General features: G+C 42.3%; 1 protein-coding gene across 5 annotated transcripts in view; it reads right to left on the bottom strand.

The window, feature by feature from the left end:
• Positions 1 to 2,492: 2,492 nt before the first annotated feature.
• CDC7 (cell division cycle 7) overlaps positions 2,493 to 15,932 on the bottom strand; it is a 28,096-nt gene continuing 14,656 nt past the window's right edge. For 4 of the 5 annotated variants that reach the window (XM_083444937.1, XM_083444938.1, XM_083444939.1 and 1 more), the window contains 7 exons: positions 15,708 to 15,850; positions 14,694 to 14,943; positions 12,896 to 12,991; positions 11,131 to 11,303; positions 9,857 to 9,939; positions 7,033 to 7,182; positions 2,493 to 4,276 (listed from right to left, as the gene is read on the bottom strand). In XM_083444937.1, the coding sequence (XP_083301063.1) occupies positions 3,885 to 4,276; positions 7,033 to 7,182; positions 9,857 to 9,939; positions 11,131 to 11,303; positions 12,896 to 12,991; positions 14,694 to 14,943; positions 15,708 to 15,850 (1,287 nt within the window). In that variant the 3' untranslated portion in view covers positions 2,493 to 3,884. Of the gene's footprint in view, positions 4,277 to 7,032; positions 7,183 to 9,856; positions 9,940 to 11,130; positions 11,304 to 12,895; positions 12,996 to 14,693; positions 14,944 to 15,707; positions 15,851 to 15,932 lie in introns of all 5 variants that reach the window. The other variant, XM_083444940.1, reaches the window with a different exon arrangement.

Below are 15,932 nucleotides of genomic sequence, written 5' to 3'. Positions count from 1 at the left end.
TTATTATAAGGGATTTCCCCCACCAGTTAAAAATGCTGTCTGGTCCTGGCATTCCCAAATCTACCATTTCAAATCTGGTTCATTTCTTGCCATTGCTTTTCCTTAAGATAGTCTTTAGATTGAAAGATGATTCACATTTGCCAGTACTGCGCCTGCAAGAACTTGATAGTCTAGTGTCGCAGCACCAAGACTTTTGGAAGTGTTGGGGGTGCAACCCATCAATATCCAACAGGTGCCTTCAGCGCATTCCTTTTGTTGCCTGCTGAAGACATTCTTATTTAGACAATGCAACCCATTCATGTGAGTTTTAAGTCTGTTCTATTGCAGTTTTAATTTAATGTTTTAAAATCAGGCTGTAATTATTTTTAGTGGTTGTTTATTGCCTTACCTTTTATGTAAGCCACTTTGAGGTCGTCGTCCCCCTACAATCAAGCAGCATATAAATTTTATGGAACAAATAAACCTCCTAATGAAGAAAGGAATGTGTCTAGGTGCCCTTCTGCCTAGTTTGAAGTTACGAAGAACAGAGCCGTCTCCCTTGTACCCAGCAGCCAGTACAGGAATTAAGACGAGAAGCAACTTGTTAAAAATATCCTTAAAGGAGCCATGACCGTTAGGTCCAGTCATGGCCAACTCTGGGGTTGCGGCGCTCATCTCGCTTTATTGGCTGAGGGAGCCGGTGTACAGCTTCCGGGTCATGTGGCCAGCAGGACTAAGCCGCTTCTGGTGAACCAGAGCAGCGCACGGAAACGCCGTTTACCTTCCCGCCGGAGCGGTACCTATTTTATCTACTTGCACTTTGACGTGCTTTCAAACTGCTAGGTTGGCAGGAGCCAGGACTGAGCAACAGGAGCTCACCCCGTTGCGGGGATTCGAACCGCCAACCTTCTGACCGGCAAGTCCTAGGCTCTGTGGTTTAACCCACAGCACCACCCACATTCCTAAAAATATCCTTACTTTGCTCCATTCTCAGAGAGGGAAGCTGTCTGTAGCACAAGCACCCACCCTGTTTTTAAGGCATCAGTTCCTTGCTTATTCAGACAACAGCTACTCTTTCCTGACTCGGCAAAAAGCAGTTAATTTTAAAAGGGGGGGAAAAAGGTGTTGCAGCTCCTCATGACATGTTGTTATGGGGGGAAGCGGGGACTGCTTCCTGCCCTCTGCTATCTCTGTGATCTAAGAGCAAGGCAAGGTTAAGTCAGTTCTGCAAGACTCTCCTGCTTCAGTCATGCAAGAAATCTGTTTTTATTGCTCAAAAACAGGCAGAAAGGGATTTAACTCCACACTCCCCCCAACGAGGGAGCGATGGTACTTGAATCTGTCCAGATGCAATTGTATAAAAACATCACATGCCCAATTTTGGGATATTCAGCCAGCTGAAACTGGCAACATTTCCATATGTAGTGAAAAGACCAAAGGCAAAAACACAAACTGAAAAACAAAACAACTCACCACCCCCCATTATTCAGTTTTGAGAGCTTAGCATAGAAAGTGGTCCTTTTCGCTTGGTGTTAGCTAATATTCTAGTAAGGCCACAATGCAAGAACATAGGAGGAAATAATACATCTACAAACACTGGCAGAAGGCTCAGCTTGCCAAATTTGGCCACAGTTCCTTTAGATAAATAACTTCTCAGTGACGTGCTGCGCTGAAATTACATAAACAGCAGAAATTGCTAAGACGTAGGCCCCAGGGTTTTGTGGGTTTCAGGACTTTCTGCAATCAATATTCTGACATCTGCAAACATTTATCTCTAACAGCTGGTGCCAAAAGCAGTAAAACACACACACACACACCAACTTACCATCACTCTTCCAAAGATCTTGATTCAAGTATCGTTCCATTTAAAAGCTGCTTTTCATCTGCAGCTTGGTGCAATTATTTTTTTCTGTAATAGAGACCTTTTATGGAAAAGGTTTTGTTGCAAATGTTAAAAAGTGTGGGGACATGTAATTATGTAAAAAAATTAAGCCTGCAGACCGATGCACACTTACTCGAGAGCAAGTCCCAAAGAACTCAATGAAACTTACTCCCCAGCAGACGTTTATAGGACTCTGCCATTAGTATTCCATATTAAAACAATTTTAGGGGGAAATTGTGAAATAACACAGAAGTTAAATGAATATATCTTTAGTACAAGGTGACAAAAGCTAAACATTCAGAGGCTAACCTCTTGGGGAAGCAGAAAATCCACTACTATGGTATTCAGTTCTGCCAATTAGTGCTTATGATGTAATTATTAGCTTCTCTTACATTGCCTTTAATGTAGTGAATGATGTAGCTTTAAAAGAGGATTTGGCAAATTCATGAAACATTAAAGCTATCAATGGCTCATCATGATGGTTGTATACTATCTCCAGTATCAGTGGCAAGATGCCTCTGTCATTTACAGTAGGACATGTGCTGGCTGAGTCTGTCCTTTTTTTCTTTTCTTTCTTTGCAACCAAAGAACAAAAATAAGACACACACACACACACCCGATCCTATAACACATTGTTGTGCGATAATAATATCCATTTTATAGTGTATGAAATATAAGTTTACTTTTGGTAAATTCTAGGAAAATCAAATTGTTCCGACAATCGTACACATTATACAAAGTAATGTAAGCTAGTGCTTGACAAGCAAAAACACAGGTCTTGCATATGTAGATATTATGGCACACAGTGCAGAGCAACTGGTACCTATCTCAAATGCTAGCAGAGCAGGGAGGAAAGGTAGAAGTTTTCAAAGAGGACAAAAAGAACACAATCCATATTTTCCTTAAACTCCAAAAATTTGGAGGCGGGAGGGGGGGCAAAATCTTTATGGCAAGCACTAAGCCTTATTAAGCTGAATGGCCATTTAATGATATGAAAATTGTTCAGTCTTGATAGTGACATGGATAGGGAACAGGAACGGCTGGCAGGGAGGGACAACACTGCAGATCTGGCCAGCTGGCATCAGTAATGCTGATATGGGTGAGGCAAGGGAGCAGCAAGCTCAGAGTGGCATGGCTGCACCAGCAGGAGTGGCAGGCTGGCTCTATTGGGGTGCTGGCACTGCCCTGTCCTAACCGTTCTGCCCGAAATGTTCCAGTAAGCGACAGAAATGCTGAGGCTGGGAGGCCACATCTGCAGGGGCATCACTCCCCACCTGCCAGCTCCTGGAAAGAAGGGAAACATGGGTCTTTTAAGTTGGCTAGGATTGGGCACACTAGAGTAACTATTTTCACAGCTGCTGCTCGTTCCACCTAAAATGCATTCAAAAGCTACAGTCCGAAGCCTTTAGAAACTACTGTTGTGGGCTCTCAAAACTTCAGAATTCTCCATTTCTTCCTCTGAAGAGAGAATGTGTTTTGATGACTAAGACAAGTTTTCAAGTATTCTTATCGGTCTGCGAGGCTAGAAGTACAGCGGGAATCTTTTTTCTATCACAGTCTCACATTAGCACCCTTCACATAGTAAAGGCACATTTGTACAGGTATTAGGAGCTGGTTAAGAAGAAGCGGCGCTCCTAGAAGTCAAGAACAAGGCAGCCCAAAGGAAGCCCATGCAGGTATCGTGCCAAGACCAGACTGGGACCACTGTGGGTTGCAAGCTGGTTCATGGAGGTTCAGTGCACCTGCAGATTGCATCATCAGCGACACAACAAAATTAAAATAATTTAGAAATGTATGGTGTAAGAGCATGGGGAAAAATCTGTCCCAGTCTGCCTTTGATTTGGACTTCAGTATGTTTAATAGCTGACAAGGTTTTTGTTTTGTTTTGTTTTGTTTCCGCAAGTTGGATGTAGCTATGAAGCAATTTGGAGGAAACAATGTCCCTTTAGGGATTCTGATTTCGTTTAAAGATAAGGAAACTATGACTTCCAATGCTTCTGGTGGTACAGAGCCGAGCATCTTTTCACTGCTTAATATTTTTGAAGAAAGGATGAAGCAAGGCATCCTTTGCAGTTATTCTTGTAGCAGGATTTAGGTCTAGCAGTTTATCCAGAAGATCATAGGCCTCATCAGGGACTTTGTCCCATCCCAGATCAGCTGGCTTTTCAGAAGTTCTAATAACCAGGCCATCACGTTCATGACAACCTGGCTTCTGATGCTGCAGGTGCTTTTTAGATGTCTGAAGTGCAGGCTCTGAAATGTTGAAGATTTCAGCTTGTAACGCAGGTTCCTGAGAAAGGTTGATCTGCCCATCACCTGTCGAGATGTCAAAGCTGGTTTTGCTTCCCCTCAGCCTTTCACAGAGCAGTCGTAAATCCTGCGCTGGGATATCTTTACTACACAGTATTGATTTACCTGTGTGAAAAGCACTGTGGTTAGAATGGATGCTCGACAGCTTTCAGAAGACACACTGTAACACTGTAACGCAGACAGTGGATGCACACATACAATACGTTAAAGCAGCACTGTCGACCTTTCAAAAAACGTAAGCTAGTTTGTCACTTAGCAAACTGGTTTGCACTTCACATTAAAGCCATAATTTTAAATAAACTATGGCTTAATGTAAATGGGCAGTGTGCTGGTTAATACTGTTCTATTGTCCCCACTTCGTCCCTACCTGTGCCATGCTTGGAGGAAAAAACCTGCATCACTGGCTTGGCATTGCATGTGTACCAGAGCTCATTGTTTTCCCCAAAACCATGAACAGGAAGCCCATGGGTTCTGTTTGTGGTTTAAAATAGAGAAAGAAACCAACAAGAGTGGGCTTGCACACAACATTAAGTCAGCACTGTGAATTGTTTCCTGCAAGCACAGCACAGAACGTAGGAGCCAACTCCTAGGGGCTGTGTGGGCTTTGGCCCCCACAATAAAATATTTGAGGGGGCTCGGACCCCACAAAGTTGATGGGCATTCCCATTCAAATGGGGTGTGTGTGCACAGTGTCATGTGATCCAATTATGTAAGGTAAAGGTAAAGCGACCCCTGACAATTAGGTCCAGTCGTGGTGAACCAGAGCAGCACACGGAAATGCCATTTACCTTCCCGCCGGAGTGGCACCTATTTATCTACTTGCACTTTGACGTGCTTTCGAACTGCTAGGTTGGCAGGAGCAGGAACCGAGCAACGGGAGCTCACCCCATTGCGGGGATTCGAACCGCCGACCTTCTGATTGGCAAGTCCTAGGCTCCGTGGTTTAACCCACAGCGCCACCCGTGTCCCTTATCCGATTATGTAGGGCCCCACAAAATTTTATTCAAGTTGGCACCCTTGGCACAGGAGTAAAGAGGGACTTTTGAACTAAACTGGTTTAACGTTATGCACAATTGGATCAACTGGACCTTTCATAGAACCAAAGCTTGCAAAACAGATTTCTCTCTCTCTCTCTCTCTCTCTCTCTCTCTCTCTCACTCACACACACACACACACACACACAAGCCAAGAGATGAATCTGCCATATTACTATTTTGTAATGGAATACAGAACAGCTAACAGAACTGAGTTAAATCCTGGCTAAGTCCAAAAGAACTTTTGATAGGTGAGTTTTGGGGATGTGCGGGCATGCAAAGAACCCATGTTGCACCCCTGAATGAATAGGGATAGGAGGAACACAAGAAGCTGCCTTGAACAGAGTCAGACCATTGTTCCGGCAGCAGCTCTCCAGTTTTTCCAACAGAGGACATTTGCAGGACTACCCAGGATGCAAAGCAGACGCTCTGCCTCTCAGTCATATACACCCGTGTGAATCTGTGAAAGAGCAGTACTGGTGACACTGGCAGTAATCCCCACTGTGGCTACATGAAGCACAGGTACATACTAAGACAAGCAGGGCATATGGCTGGAATACTAGGTTATGAAGCCAGTCGTCTGCACACTCTCAGCTATGCCAAGAGGCAGACACCTTTAGAAAATATGCAGCAATCCACTATGTGTTTCGGTTTAGGGGGGGACGGACAGCAATTTATTTTGAGGGACGCTGCAGCCAATGCTGTGGGACATTCCTCATCAGCTGATGAGAGGCAGGAGAAAGGACTTGTGGGAAACAGGCTCAATTCCCTCAGTTTTCCGGATTCGCCAAGCAACATGGTACTAACGGAGTCACTGAGAAAAACAATATACCTGCCTAATTCCCCCTCCCCATCTCGGAAAAAACTCAAAGAGTAGGACTAAGATACTCAGGAACAAATAACAACTGAGAGCCCCACATTAACATCAGTGCATCACAGAGCACCCAAGGGTGGGGTCCTTTGGCTCTAGCATCCCCCTCTTAAATCTACACTTCAGGTAAGGCCAATTGTTCTTTTCCATATATTTAATTTAATAAATAATAATCAAATGTCAAGTAACTGACAGCAGCAGTTTTAAGGTGTGATTAGCCAATGTATTACCTGTTGCTACTTTTATTTGCATGAATGGACCTTTAAACACAATCTCTTAAGTACACACCAACGTATTTGGTTGTTTGAACAGTTTCTGAAATATCAGGAGTAACAGATACCAGATAAATATTTATATGATGATGCATGAAGGAATAACTTCTGTGAGGAAGTAGTGGTGATGACAATGAAGGCGTTGGCAGCTGGACTGCCTTCAAGTCACCAAGGGCTGAGAGGTCAGCCGGTTTTGTCCTAACAAGTGCCAGGTCAAGCACACAGGGCTTAGAAAAGGAAGTGGCAGGGGTCCAAGAAGGCAACCAGGCCCATGGGAAATTTGCAGGGGGCAGTCTAGGGCAGGAGGGATGAAAGAGGAAATGGTACAGAGGACTGAAGCAAAAAGGTAACTATATGGGAGATTTTAGGAGAGGAAAATGGGGAGAATTCAGAACAGTGGGCTGGACCAGAAGCTGCTAGAAAGCCGAAGTTCATATATTGATGAAAAACAACCAGACACATCTTTGGTAGCAATCCTCTATGTCTATAAAGCTTAATTTCTACTGGGATTATTTAAAACTAACTTGAGGTCAGCCTGATTCTGGTGTTTAGACCAATAAATTCCAATGCCATTCGAAAGTCTCTAGGAATATAAACACAAATTATCTACAGAAAGCGGATGGCTACAAAACAGTCTGAACGTACACTGAATTACAAAAAAATATAAATACAAAACCTGCACACCAAATGTTTTAGCAGCTTGAATTGTCTCCCTGGATCCACGAATAGTCATAATCTGTGCCAAAGCTGTTAAATCATCACTTGCTTTGTAAAATGGATACCGGCCACTCAGCAGAGAAAGGAATATGATTCCTGCAGACCACATGTCAATTGCTGCAATTAAAAACAAACTTCAGTTACAATTACTTATACTCCCAGTGTGTTTGAAAGACTGAGTCAAAATCGAAAGCTGATTTTAATTTACATTTACTCGTGATGATGATAACTGGTATTATAGAAAGTTACTTTCAGAGCTAGACTTTCTGCTCAGCATAAAACTGCTGTATTTACAAAATGGGACTGCTGTTATAAAAGAACAAAGTTAATAGGATTGCCATATTTCAAAAAGTGAAAATCCAGAAACAAGAGTTGTTGAGCTTTTTATCACCACACCACCCCCCCCCCGACGTTTCTGAGCCAATTTAATGGAAAATCAGTAAAAATGACACTGCCAACATGGGCAGATACATCCAGATTTTCCCGGACATTTTGCCGATTTACGCCTGGACACTGCTTCCAACTACACTATTCCGGGTATGTCTGGGACATTCTAGGCATATGGCAACCCTAAAGTTATAGCTGTTTTTTTGCTTTTGTTAATCTCAGTAACAACTGCAGGTGCACTGAACAAAGCAGACTCAAATAGATCCCTGAACTGAATCAGAAAAGCTTTGAATTGGTCTGAGCCAAATCAGGCTGTTTCATGAGGGACCCCATTGGGGTCTCAACCGAATCTTGTGGTTGGTACATACCCCTAAACCAAAGTTTTGCTGCTTCATTCACTTCAATGGAAAGGACAGTTCTGAACTCTTAGAGATGCTCCCACATAAATGGGAAAGCACTTGAAAGCAAGAGCACATGGGATCCATTGCAATGGACAAAGTACATGCTCTAATTTGCCTTGTCGTGCCATCAAACTCTATGGGTACTATCCCAAGCTAAGTATGTCTATGTCTCACTGACTTCGGTGAAAGAGAGCTAAAAGTACATGCTTACAACTACCAATGAAATCACGTCAATGGAACTCAAATGTGCTTAATTTTTGCTAGTGCTGTATTGCCATATGGTTACATCTGAAAAGCGAGATGAGCGCCGCATCCCATAGTCGCCTTTGACTGGACTTAACCATCCAGAGGTCCTTTACCTTCACGTCAAGCCAGTGACATGCGAGGAGTGTTGGTGAAACATATATATTTAGAAGGATGATCAACATCAAAGAGAAGAGGTGGAATAAACCAGTGTGGGAAAGTGGAGAGGGTTGGAACGGCTTAGTTAGGGTTGCCATATTTTGAAAAGTGGAAATCCGGACACAACAGTTGTTGAGCTTTCCTTGGCAAAGTTGTTGCGATATTTTTTGTGTGAAATCTATTTTTTAAAAATGAGGTTTTTGAGCTATTTTTAATGGAATCTGTCAAACTCTACACCACTGCTAGACTGGGATTTGCTGAATTGCTGCTGGCAGGACTGAACTGGTGAGGGAAAGTCCTGGCTTCCCAAGCAAGGGAAGGTTCTGTTCCGGCTTCCCATGCCTACCCCCAAACCTTCCTAAATGCCTCTTTCTTGGGGCCCATCAGACTGTAGTTGTAGTAGTAAGGGTGCAGAGAAAAACCATTAAAAGCAAAACAAAAACAAACTCCTAGACTTCACAGACCTTGGCTCCTGCCTATAAACAGGACTAATCTGGAAGGGCAGGGTGTTTCATCCCCTAGCAAGTCACTTGACTATGCCTTCCAGTCGTCATGAGCAGATTTCCATCTGCTTAAAAAGATTAAATATCTAATGTCAGCTTTTTCATGTAATCTTTTAAAAAATCTGCTGCAAGCGTATTATGTTAGTTATGCTTGCTCTAAAAGAATACAAAGATGGATATGATCTCTCACAATCTCTGAAGAATAAGCAGGGGGGAGGGATTAAAAAATTCTTCAGCTGACGCAAAACCCTCAGTGCTGGAACTTTCTGCCCACTTTCCATCATTTAAAAGAGAAATGCTAACTCCCAATATCATAGTAAATATCTATGCTCTTCTTCTTTGGCAATCACTTGTCTTCCATGAATATAGTCTTAACAGTGTGTGTGTAAGTGACCGTGGAGGCCAATTCTGAATCCACACTTCCTTCCACAGTGAGGACATAAATTTCCGGGTGAGAGCTGATAACGGCGAGGATTCCTCCTTTTAGCTCATTTCTCCCTTTCGTCCTGAGTTTGTGCTTCTTCGAAGTCCATGACACCTTTAGTAAAAGCTGTTCTCCAACTGGAGCACTTGCAGGCTACTGTTTCCCGGTTGTCGGTGTTTAAATTATATTTTGGAGGGGTTTGCCTTGAGAGCATCTTTAAACCTCCTTTGTTGTCCACCGGTATTTTGCTTCCCATTCGTAAGTTGGGAATAGAGTAGTTGCTTTGGGAGACAATAATCAGACATCTGGTGTTGAAGAACCATTGATTCGACACTGGTGATCTTTGCTTCTTCCAGTACATGGACATTAATTCACCTGTCTTCCCAAGTGATATGTATAATTTTTCAGAGACACCGTTGATGGAATCTCTAAGGAGTTGGAGACGGCGTTTATAATTGGTCCATGTTTCACAAGCATACAGTAAAGTTGGTAGTACAATAGCTATCTATGTTAGGTATACACCTAACTTGTCTTTATTTCAGGTAAGAAGATTGGAATAAAGAAATGTGTTTTATAATAGCTTTTCTTTAGATAACAGTCCGACTATATAAAGTCTGGAAGACCTACAGTGGTATCTAGTGCATGGAAATATACATATAAATATATAAATATACCTGTAGTTTGATTCGGAAACTTGGTTAACACTTCTGGTGCTCTGAATCCTGGTGTACCAGCCCTTGGAGCAACCTGCTGGCGCCTTGGGGATTAAAACATGAAAAGCACATTTAGCAAATAACAGCACAGTTTGAGCCTTTAGGGGTCCGACAGTAAATTAACCAACTGCTATGTGGTAACATGAGTAAGCATTTTGTAAAGTAATAGAATGCCACTCTTATTAATTCCTCCCGATGAGATGGCTGCAACACCTTTCAAATTTAGAAGTGGAATCATATTCCTCCAGATACCAGAGACTGAGAACTACATGTGTGCAGGGGATTTGCAGCTAGCTACCACACTGTAGTCATGCTTAGTCATGCTGGCCACATGACCCGGAAGCTGTACGCCAGCTCCCTTGGCCAATAAAGCGAGATGAGCGCCGCAACCCCAGAGTCGGCCACGACTAGACCTAATGGTCAGGGGTCCCTTTACCTTTACCACACCGTGATCACAAGAAGTCTGCTTATGCATGCAGATCCCATTCAATCTCAGATGGCTAGCAGGGCACAAAACATCAGAAGTACATCTTCAACTGTTGCATGCTGCCAGCAGAGATATTTGACATAGTTATATGACCTAGACCACTGGTCTCCAATTAGCGGAGTACAGAGGACCCCCTGTTTTTCAAACAGCCAAGTCATGAACCCCCTACTTTTGAAAATTTTGATATCACGGTGGTAGTTTTTGTTACGTGAACGGTGCCATGGACCCCTTGAGTGGGATATGAAGACCCCCTGGGGTCCACAGGCCACCAACTGGGAACCACTGACCTAGACCCATTTACAAGCCAAGGCATAACAACCGGACCTCTGAACCTGTGACACTGCATTGCGCTTCCAACTCCAGTGAATGTTCTATAACACTGGACCAGCTTTCTGGTGTGAGACACCGTGGAGATTGTGTCACAGAAGAGAGCTGAAACTTAAGAGGGATCAAGTGGTTTTCTGTAGCCTTGCACAGAGAGTGTTGACAGTATTATAAAGAAAAGCTTCTGCAGAAAACATTTAAACAAATGCACTAAGTCAGAATTTGTGGGTGCTGAAAATCTAGTTGTGAAAATGAACACCTGCATGAAACAGGCTGCCCAAAATGAGCTTTTGGAATATTTATCTGCTGTTGCATTGCAAAGACCTAATATTAACTTGTGCTTTACTAAACATGGATTAATTGGACAAATGTTTTTTCTTTAATCATTTCTTGCCAGCAATGCGATTGCATCAAAGCTAATTACCTTGAAAGACAAACACTGCAGACTCTATCTTTTGCATAACAGTCACAGGTCACGTTAGTTGGATAACTGCTGGCAGCTTTCTTCACTAAGCCATTAGTCACAGCTGAAGTTGTCTTCTTCTTCGCCAATAATTTTCTAGCTGCAATATCTGTCACCCTAGGCTGCTTTATGGGCTGCAAAATAAATTATATTTTTTAATCCAAGACACATTTAAACACAATTTTGACTCTAGCTGCCCTCCAAGACATAAAAGTTCTATTAGGTAGCATTTTTAAAGGCAGGTTGCCAAATTCAGACTAGCGAGCGATAAATCCCAATGGCTATTAAACCTAACAAGGTATTATAAGAATTCTAATTTAGTGGGTTTCAAGGAAAAGGTCTATTGTGTTAATATCTAGAATACGTTAGTATTATAAAATTATAGAGATGTAAACTCCAGGCCAGAATCTGAACAAAAGGTTAGTCAATTTTACACTAAAGGGCTTTATACAGGAACCAAGTGATGCTCAAAAGAGGCTGCTGCCAAAACCAGAAATCCAATCTCAAGAACCACTGTCCCTCCGTAATGTTCTATATTACCCCGTGCCAGTGGGGTGAGTAAACACATGAATTAGGAATTTACATGTTATAGGGAAAAGCAGGGAGAATTCAACACAAAGCTGCCATTTTGTAGCCATCTGCTGTCAAATCTATTTCAGCACTATATCTGTGGCAAAGTTTTCTCGTTGCTTTCAAAGGGACTTAAGTGTGACCAGCTTTTTCTGTGCTGGGGCATCATGCACCAACAGACAAAGACGAAAGGGGGAACTAATTCTCTCACAATTTACAAGAACTGTCATACCTCTTTGCTTAGAGGCAATTCTTATTCATTAGGTTAGCAGTTATTGAATATTATTCAACAGGAATATTGGTGCTCCTGTATTATCTCCAGTTGTCTACAAAATACCTCTCTCTCCTCACTTTTCAGGCCATCAAAGTGTGTCTAATGGCTAATGTTGATTAATAAATAATAATAATAATATTTATACCCCGTACCTCTGACTGGGTTTTCCCAGCCACTCTGGGTGGCTCCCAACAGAATATTAAAAACATGATAAAACATCAAACATTAAAAACTTCCCTAAACCGGGCTGCCTTCAGATGTCTTCTAAAAGTCAGATAGTTGGTTTATTTCTTTGACATCTGATGGAAGGGTGTTCCACATGGCAGGCGCCACTACCGAGAAGGCCCTGTTGAGCCATGTGGACAACACGCATGATAATCAAACTGTATATGGGCTAGTAACTTTTGTATACTCAATTGCAAGACTGTTCTACTGCAGAGTAAAAACATTCCTGACAAAGTTGTCCAATTCAGTTCAGTGAATCTGCGCTACTTTGTATCTGCGTCATGTCTAGTAAAGCCGAACAGAATTATTATTAGACCTTTCGCCTCTGTGTTAAAGGGCGCTCACAAAATACCATTTCACATGCCCGATCGTTCTTAGCTAGACGAGTACATTGCTTGAACAACAACAACAAAGCTACAAAAAAGAAAAGGTTCAGATGAGAAGACACGCATGCTGCAAGCACACCCACCGGCTTTCAAGCGGTTCGGGTAAAAACCACCACCACAGTAATACAAAATAGGCATTGTGCCAACAAGCGCAGTTCACATTCCACATCTGCCTAGCAAACTTGACCTCTGTAGTCTTAAAAAATGATAAACACTGAACGTGCTGCTGAATATGCAGTTGATTTATCTGTGGTTAACCAGCAATGCTTACTTTAACTGTGGAATTGTCTTGAGATGCAGAACTGCGGACATTGAAATTCCTCTCCCCAAAGACAGAGCGTTGAACATGAAGGCTCTCAGGCCCCTCCTGCAGTGTCAAAAAGAAGACAGTAAGGATTCCATCTTTAACACACAGTCAATTGTGGCATGGCTTTTAAAAAGCGAGATAGCGCAAAAACAAAAAGGTGCATATAAGCTGTCTCACGGGACTAATTTACTGCAAAGAGAACACAGTCTAGGGCGAATGCTTACTCATCCCGAATCATGGTAGTCCTCCAGCAAGGTTCAGCTGGGTAATGCTATGGGTAAGGATACGCTTTCAAAATTCTGATAAATGACTTCAGAATGTCCTGACCATTTGGAGAAAGGAGGCCGAGTTTTATGCCGAGAAATATTATTGTTGAGATAATGGAGCTAAACTATAAATCTAAAAATTTAATCTAACATGGTGACAGAATTAGCCCTCTGCAGGGGAGAAGAAAATTCATTTGGGGAATGAATCAACTTTCTAACTGGCATGTAAATTCTCCTTATATGGAGATGCTCAGTCCGTTAAAAGGGCTTAGCAACACTAAACACACAACGGCCCTGACTTTCTGATTTCCTAACACTGCATTTGTGGTTTTATACATGGATACATTTCGACTCCCCCCACCCCACCTGCTCAATCTACTGAACTAACAGATAAGGGTTGATTCTCCCACCACTGTCGTCAGTTCAGGGACGGAAGAAAGTTAGCTAAATCGAAACATTCAGTGTCATTCATAAATATCAGCTTGCACATTAGGGGCTTACAGTGGAATCCTAAACACATCTACTCAGAAGTGAGTCCTAATGAATTCAATGGCACTCCCATGTTAGGTGGGGCTGGTATTTCAGCATTAGGATTTTTTTATTATCCTATGTATACTTGCTTGGGAGTAAACCACTTTAAACTCACGAGGACTTACTTATGAGTAAACTTGCCAAGACTGTATTACAGCAAATCATGGCAATTAAGAGCATTAAAAAGCAGATCTACCCACAACGCTCTCTTAAAAATAATCTTAGTAAGATTATTTCTAACCTTAGACCCTGATTTTGAAAGCAGTTTAGGATAACTGATCTGAAATAATACATACAAGGCTACAAGGAAATTCTAATAAAATGTAACCTGGAAAATTCATCCTGCTGCTCTAATTTACACTGACTGAACAAGCAGCAAGATAGTTAAACATATCAAAATGCCAGCTTATTCAGAGTTAGTTTATTGACTGAAGATGGGACCTGGGGTTGGCATCTCAGCACAGGTGTACTCTTGTCATATCTAATGCAGCTTGTCATGTCTAATACATGCCTATTTACAGCCTTCCCACCATTTTTAAATGGCAAGAAGCTACAAGTGATTACAGCTCTCCAATGTGCACATGCAGTTAGAGAGAGAGAGTGTGTGTCACCTGTTCATAGCATACACACAGTCAAATGTTGTGCACCTGACTGTGGAAAGGTGTTTGTGACAGCAAGAACCAGCCCCAGGATTTTAGTCATCCCTGCAACAGCTTGTCTGGAATACAATCTCTTGGGCAAGGCCCTCATACAAAAGTTGTGCAAAAACCATTGCTGCACAGAAACAAATTCCTATTTTGTAAGTACAATGGGTTGTTGTTGTTTTTTAAAAAAATTCTTTACACAATCACAAAGATTTCGAAAAAGGAGACTGAAGTTTCATTTTGGTACTACATCTCCCCCTGGTGGATGAAGCGGCTCATTAAACGAATTCACGCAACAAAATTAAGGAAGAAGCACAGAACCTTTCTTTTCTGTCCTTGTTTAATCTGTGTTTGGGAAAGGGAACAAGGCCTTTTATTAGCCGTTCTTGCAGCTGGCTGACGAACTAGCTGCCTAGGTGCTCTAGCAGTAACTGAAACCTGGGATCCCAAAGTTATCTGAGGCTTATTCCATGCACAACTTTCCTGCTGGGCTTCCGACTGGATAACTTTGAGAAGTTCTATTTTTGTGTCAGGAGTTCCTTGCGCCAAACCAAAGTCGACCAGGGCATACCTAAAAGATAATTTGAGAACACACAATTTGTAAACGATTTAATACGTACCTCAGCTGCAAAAGTGTTGTGTTAGAACCCCGTGAGCTTTAGCTGCTATCCTAAAGGAAGTTTGGTTGTGCTATAGCAGCATGTAAAAGGGGTGGCCTGCATTCCTGTGTTCCGAGGATTTTAACACGCTTTTTAAAGGGCACATAATTTGGCTCCTTGATTTGAACAAGGGAGCCCTCTCCGTTTTGACAAGGTGCATTATCTAGACTAGAGAAAACTACTAAAGAAGAGAAGGAAGCAGCAAACCCTCAACAGAGGCTATAGTAGCCTCTCTCTCACTGACTAGGGTGGGAAGCATCCCTGCATGGTCTTATATCCTACAGAAGATGTGACAAATATATATTTCAGACCCATTGTGAGCCTCCTTTGACAAATACTTATAAAACTTTGGGTTAGTGGGGGGGGGGGGTGTTCAGCAGAGAAACAGCAGGATGTATTTAACTCTTTCACTACTTTTCCCGAAAACCACTAGATGTGGCAAATACTGGTCTGGAACCTGGCCTGACAGGCAGCAACGCATTGTCTCTCCCATTGTAAAATATGCTATACTTTTGCCTGCTGCTTAGCAGCAGATCACAGCCCTGTGCTTGTCACTGAACATCTCGTACAGCCTTTACATGGCATGCTGCTGGACACTGGGAAATGGCAGTTTGTTACGCTTAAGAAATGTATTCCTACAGAAGATCATAACAGTGTCAAACTTGGGCAGACGTACCGTTTCATTTGCCTGTTGTACAAGAAGTTACTGGGTTTGACATCACGGTGAACAATGCCAAAGTAATGAATACGCTTCAAAGCTTTGAAGAGATTAAACATATAATCTCTTACTTCTTCAAAGGAGAGAGAGTTCAAGATGTCCTGTAAGAATGCCAGAATAAATAATTGTGCAGCAACTTGCAATTAAGCGTGTTTAGTTCCTGTAACAGAAGGGATTTGTAAC

This window comes from Podarcis tiliguerta (assembly GCF_965153285.1).
Source record: "Podarcis tiliguerta genome assembly, chromosome: 6".
NCBI lineage: Eukaryota > Metazoa > Chordata > Lepidosauria > Squamata > Lacertidae > Podarcis > Podarcis tiliguerta.
Note: the sequence above shows the minus strand (reverse complement) of the source record. Positions and strands in the feature narration are given on the sequence as shown.